This window comes from Austrofundulus limnaeus, unplaced genomic scaffold, assembly GCF_001266775.1.
Source record: "Austrofundulus limnaeus strain Quisiro unplaced genomic scaffold, Austrofundulus_limnaeus-1.0 Scaffold1135, whole genome shotgun sequence".
In the NCBI taxonomy this organism is placed as follows: domain Eukaryota; kingdom Metazoa; phylum Chordata; class Actinopteri; order Cyprinodontiformes; family Rivulidae; genus Austrofundulus; species Austrofundulus limnaeus.
This window is the reverse complement of record NW_013953537.1, coordinates 58,257-64,644: the sequence shown is the minus strand read 5'-3', so window position 1 is coordinate 64,644 and position 6,388 is coordinate 58,257. Positions and strand designations below refer to the sequence as shown.

General features: G+C 40.3%; 1 protein-coding gene across 1 annotated transcript in view; it reads right to left on the bottom strand.

The window, feature by feature from the left end:
- Nucleotides 1-4,682: 4,682 nt before the first annotated feature.
- The window catches only part of pknox2 (pbx/knotted 1 homeobox 2), a gene marked incomplete in the record, with an annotated part of 47,126 nt that continues 45,420 nt past the window's right edge, over nucleotides 4,683-6,388 (bottom strand). Inside the window, 1 exon segment of the mRNA XM_014030885.1 lies at nucleotides 4,683-5,336. Coding sequence (XP_013886339.1) covers nucleotides 5,065-5,336 — 272 coding nt within the window.

Below are 6,388 nucleotides of genomic sequence, written 5' to 3'. Positions count from 1 at the left end.
ATCCTAAATATCTGCAAATTTAAATTCTCTTTAAGATTATAAGACACTTAAAAACTGTGAACTACCCCCAATTATATATTTTTAATTTAATCATTTAGTCTATCAAATATAAAGACTAAAGACTCTAATGATATTTTTGGCTGTTCTTTTCTGCTGAGATCTTTACAGGAAGCAAACTCACACAACAGACTTGGGAGAAGTTTTACATCAGATGTTCCTCCTGACACAAACTGGCTTCAGAGTTGTAAAACAGCAGCACAGAATATTAAACTACTGTAAAGAAGAAGAAAACAAAAAAATGACAAGAATTCTAATCTTAATTAAAAAGTTTAAAACGTGTGTAAAAAAACCTTGTAAATATGTTTAAAGAATGTTCTTCTGTTCATTCTTGTTTTTAATTGTCACATTTTCAACCTCCTCATTTATCAGGGCTCGGGGCTGGAAAAAGATACAGGTTTTGTTTTGTTGTTGCAACTTCTTTTGTTTTCTTTAAGAAAAAAAAATTACTGAGACAAAAAGTTGTTGAAATTTATGTCGACAACAGTCACAGAAAAAGTCCTCTCAGATGGCTCTTTTACTCTCTTTTGCGATAATGAGGAGGAACGCTGGCATGTAAACAGAATGTTGCTACAGAGGGCGACAACACAGACAGCAGCGAAGAACTGCTCGCATCCAGGCAGTTCTTATCTTCTCCACAGAAAAGCAGAGCAAACTGGGATCTGTTACAGTTTCACCATTTAAACAATGATTTTACAACATTTTGACCACTAGCTTGTTGGTTTCATTTGTTCTCTTTCATAAAAGAAGACCAGGGAGTTCTACTTTGGAGTCACTTTCAGTTGCACTGTTGAGCCAAGATCAAAGCAAAAAATATGCCAGTTAAAAGGGAAAAAAAAATCATGTGTTTCCTGCCAAATTTCTTAAATATTAAGATGGTTTCTTCCAACGTTTGTGTTTGTAGGAAATGCAKGTCACAGGCACTTTGAGTCTGGTTTTGTTTTCTAACCTTACAGTCCAACGAAGGAGCCAACAGTTAAAACCGTAAAACATCCACATTTACATCCTGCCCTCACTGTAAGCCAGGACGTGATCATCAACCAGCAGCAGATTTGCGAATGCATCATTCATTAGCAGTCTGYTCTGATYCCACCTGGGAGGGGCAGGAGGGGARCTGTGAGACAAGAGGGGGGCCAGCAGCAGCAGCACCCATTGCTTGTTGAGGAAGAGTAAGAATGAAATGTGCTTTTGCTTCTGAGTCTCCAAAATATTTCTATTAAAACCTGAAAAAGTCGATAACTTTGTTGCTGGTTGTTTTTTGAAAAAAAAAAAAAAGCCACTAGAGGGGTCCAAATATTCTCTCAAGATAATCTAAATACTTGTTGGCAACACAGAGTTAGATGGCAATGAGCCTAAAAATGAAGGACTGAGCAATGGACCGTGCATTTTAGTGGATTTTGCTGAGATGTCCAATAAACAGGTTTTATAAATATTTCTGTACATAAGAGGATATTTAATAAACAGTATGGTTGACTTGATCAATGAAATGATTCAAACATTGTGAGATGGAGTCAGACCTAAACAAATCTCTTGATTTTTAAGTTAAAAGTTACAGACCTTTCTATTCTGACCTAAACAGGAGGAAGAGACCAAGTGGCTCAAGTGAGGGACCTGTTTTTATTTATTTTTTTTTTATTTTGGCTAACTAAAGTTCAGTTTCAGAGTGTTCTACAAAGCCCTTGAGTGCCTCTGTTTTTACAGTAGATATGTCAATAAAAGTGTAAAAATTCCTTAGTCTCACTAGCCTGGCCTTTGCCAYACACAGTTCCGCACAAGTCTAGTTTCCCTTCTCTGCTCCGTCTGGGACTTCTCCCATAGACAACAATTTCGATGGCAGATTTTTAGCTGAAGCAATCAGAGAACAGAACGTCAATTTTCTGCACAGTGTCTGCTTGTAGTTTATTTTACCTGGGCCAATCAACAAACAGAAGGCGGAGTTTTGAACTTTGTTGATTTTCTGCACAGTGTCTGCTTGTAGTTTATTTTACCTGGGCCAATCAGCAAACAGAAGGTAGAGTTTTGAACGACGGTGATTTTCTGCGCAGTGTCTGCTAGTTATTTTAGCATACAGCAGTGGAGGAAGAGAATGAAGCCAGTCTGTGTTGATAAGGCTTCCAAATTAAATTAAATTTGTCTGACAAAGCAGCAGCTCTCATTTACAGTCGTCTCGTTCAGCTCGGTACTTCTCTCCTCTCAGTAGGGTTGTTTACATTTACAGCGCACGCGATATCCGGTTAGCTTCTTAGCTTAGCCTCCTTCACAGCGACATGTACACTCAGACACACACACGCGCACGCACGCTTCAGCAGAGGCCACGCCTCCAGCAAGAATCGCTTCTCTATAGCTGTGAGTCCAGACCCTCTGTACGAAGCAAAGTGAAGGAAAAAGGTCTGGTTTTTACCAGGCTATAGTCTCACTGTTGTCTTGCACATTATCACACCTCTTGCATGTGGTGCCAATGCTAGAGGACAGTGTGACAAATACAATGTTTTATGAGCTGCTATTTTATGTATTAGCATCTCTAACTCCAAGGGCGTAACTTTAGGTCTACCATTTGGGGGGTTATGCTCTCTGCCTGTTACATGCCTTACTCTGCCTGACATTGCCTCCACCAAGGGAGGAGATAATGCCTGTCTGTCTGCCTTGTGGGGCGGCTGTGGTGTAGTGGTAGAGCAGCCGGCTTGGGACCTGAAAGTCTTAGGTTTGACTCCCCGCCATACCCACATGTCGTGGTGTCCTTGAGCAAGACACCTAACCCTCACTGCTCCCCGGGCGCCTCACATGGCTGCTGCTGCTCCACTTGGGTGTGGATGGGTTAAATGCAGAGCACAATTTCGTCATTGTGTGGAAACATACACTGATGACAAATAAAGCACCTTTGCCTGACTGTCTGACTGTCTGTCTTTCTGTCTGTGGACAAAATTACTGAAAAACTTATGGACGGATTTTCATGATTTTGGTGATGATCTGGTTTACAATCCGGATCCAGGAATTTTTTGAAGGATTCATCATTATTGCCAGATAGGGGAAATTGGCCTTGGCAGAGCTTTGTGCTCTTCGAGTGCTTCTACTTTATTTTTTGAATCATTTACTTATGTAAAACCATGCTGAATATTATGGGGTTAAAATACATGTAATTATTCTACTATGATTTACTTATATTTCTTGTTTTCTTTGTACCGTAATTACTTTGCAACTTTTCTGTTTGAAGTCAATTCAACAAGTAAGAAAAGGGTTACTCCCCTCCACAGACTTTAAACTGTGAATAGGTGTGAGTGAGTGGGTGAATGGTTGCTTGACTCTAGAGGCTTTTTCAAACTGGCACCTATGCTGCGTTCCAGTTGCATCAGAGCTCGAAATTCTGAAGCCGGACTGACGTCAGTTCTGAGCTGATAGTGTTCCAGTTTCAAACATCGGAAAAAGCATTTCTATTTTGCTCTGCAACAATAAAATGTACAATAATAGTGCTCTGAGGTATTTTGAGTGTACAGTGTTAAAACATATATTTTAACTTTCACTATAAAGCACTACAAGTACGTCTGACATAATGTAAAATAAACAACACAAAACAAAGCCGCGTTTGTTTACATGCAAGACTAGCAATGTTAACRGTTAGCTCGGACAAGCATGCTAGTACGCTACATACATTAAACAAATATAAAAAGGGAAAATAAACAAACAAATTACACTCATTTTTATTCTGCCTCCTCCCTTCTTACTTTCTGTCTGTTAAATAATGGGGATGGTGCTTGTGTACGTTTGATTACAGCTCAACATTAGCCGTTAGCTTAGAGAAACATGCTAATGATAGCGCGACCGCTKACAGTTTTATGCGCGCAGCAGCCATGTTGAAATGATGACGTAAAGCATGCTCGGGCTGCTCGGGTATGGTTTGGATGCGCCRACCTCTCGACTCGAAACTACAACTTTAGGGGGCGTTCCAGTCGTRGAACTCGGAGGCTCGAAGCTACGACCTCCGAGGACAACTTGAACGCAGCATTAGACGCCTTCAAGCTGCCTCTGTGTGATTAGACCAAGGTTGGATGTGCTTTGTGCTGTGAAGTGAGGTAGTAACAGAGMTGAAACAGTCAACATGTGGAAACACGAGTCGAGGCCACGACTCAATATTGTGATGAAGTGATGACATGTTTTTTTTGTGACCACCCGGCTGTAGGATTAAACACCAACAGGTTTATTACAGAGGGAAGAGAGATGATGACACAATTAATTAATAAACTGAGTTAATTCATCAGCTTTTAAAAACAATATGAGGAAGACACATTCAATGTGTTGCACTTCACATAAACGCAGCTGAGGTCAGGTCAACACCTCAACATCAGGTCTAAAAGCTTACGTCTCTGCAGGAAGTAACCAGCTCCATCTGTGATTTCTGAACAGTCAGATGGAGCATAAAGGCAGATGGGTCTGAACTTTTTATGACTGAGCCTAATGTAGACCTGTCCAGGGTGGACCCCTCTTTCTCAGTGACTGCTGGAGCCCCCTGTGACCTTTAAAGGAGAAAATAAATAAACAGAGGTGTATCAGGGRAGTGTCTCATGTGCCCTTGATGTAATGTTGATTTGGATAGACAAAGGAAACTGGAATCATGCACACACACAGTTTCATACGTCTTGATTAGTTTGTGTATTCGCCATTTTCTCCATTGAAACAAACCTCATGTTTTTTGTAGGAAAACCATGTTACTCTTCATACATGAGGCCACAGATCTTTGAATTACAAAAATGTCCATCTCTCCAAATATTTTAAARGCTTGCTGTATGAAAAACAGTGTGATAAAATACAACAACAAATTCTTTGCCACTTTTTGTCCTCCAGAATCACTGGTATGTGATTCCAGGCTCCTCAGATGAGTTTCTTGTAAAATGTTATCCAGCCGTAAACCCTCAGGAGTAACAGAGCATCAGGGCCAGACTAGCTGAGTGTGAAATRGGTCATATTAAGTGAAAACCCAGGACAAAGCTCATACAGCTCTCTCTCTCTGGTAAACTACTCCAGTTCCTCTCCTGCTTCCATATTTAGATTTCTCCTTCCCCCTCCTCTGCTGGACAGTTGCCTTCCACTGTCATGTTCCTCCCCCSCTTCCTCTTCCTCYTCTTCCTCCTCCATGCCCTCCTCCTCTTCTTCATCCTCCTCCTCATCTTCTTCATCTTCCTCCTCAGTGCTGTCCATGGAGTCCTCAGCTGCCAGCATGGCCTGCTGCATGGCCAAGGTGGCCGAGTCTGAGGATAATGACTGGAGGCCGTCCATGCTCAGTGGATCTGGGACACAGAACAGTGGTGTTTGTGAGTGTGAACACGTTTTTTTTTTGCACACTGGACTCACAGCATGGAGACTAATGGAGTAGAAATAAATAGACAATAGAAGTAACATTGGACAGAGTGGTTTCTTTAGTCTTTTGCTCATTTYGTACCTGCTTCAGCTGAACTGCAGAAATAATGGATAATAAAAAAATATTTTAAGACCAGTATTCTCTATTACTCTTTCATGCCAGYGTTGGGAAATGACGTATCTGTAGCCATTTTGGTTGTAGCCATGCTGAACWGATCTAATTCAAAAAATAATCAATGGAGGTGAAACAACTAAAGATTCAGCTGCTCTCTTCTGTTGGGATGCCCACAAACTCACAGGAGATTTAACAACTGATTTCTGACCGATGCCTTCCTGACACAACCTGGACTCGAACCCGCAGCCTCTGSATTACCAGAGCTGATCAATGATTACTTTCYGGAAGATTAATTAAAATCCATCCTGTTRTTTATGAGATATTTAGTTCAAAACAAGACAAAATTCACKTCAAAAGGTTTTAACGCAATCAGTTACTATAAAAATCAGCAAAATCAGCCTCAGCTAATACTACGCCACAGTTTAGCTAAATATCTGTRAAATAACAGGCAATGTTTCTTCTGATTGCTAAGTCATCTTGAATAAAGTTTAATCCAAATGTTAATCGTTGTAATTGTACATCTAACAATTACTTTCTGAGTTTCATTCAAATTTGACCAGTTGATGAGATATTTTAGGTATACCAGAACACAAACACACACCTACCATCTAGTCTGAGACCTGGCATGATACTATAAACAACTTTAGATTTAAAACTACTTTAAAATCAAGATCTCTCTTAATTCAGGTGGGGAACTATCCCCCCCCACGTGCTTTTTTTATTTCAATTTTGATAATAAACAAAAACAATGTCAATAGTGCCATCTAGTGATTGACATTTAAACATACAAGATCAAAGATAACTCGCTTAGTGTTTATTTATGTTCTCTGAGATCTGGGATGAAGTGTGTGTGTGTGTGTGTGTGTG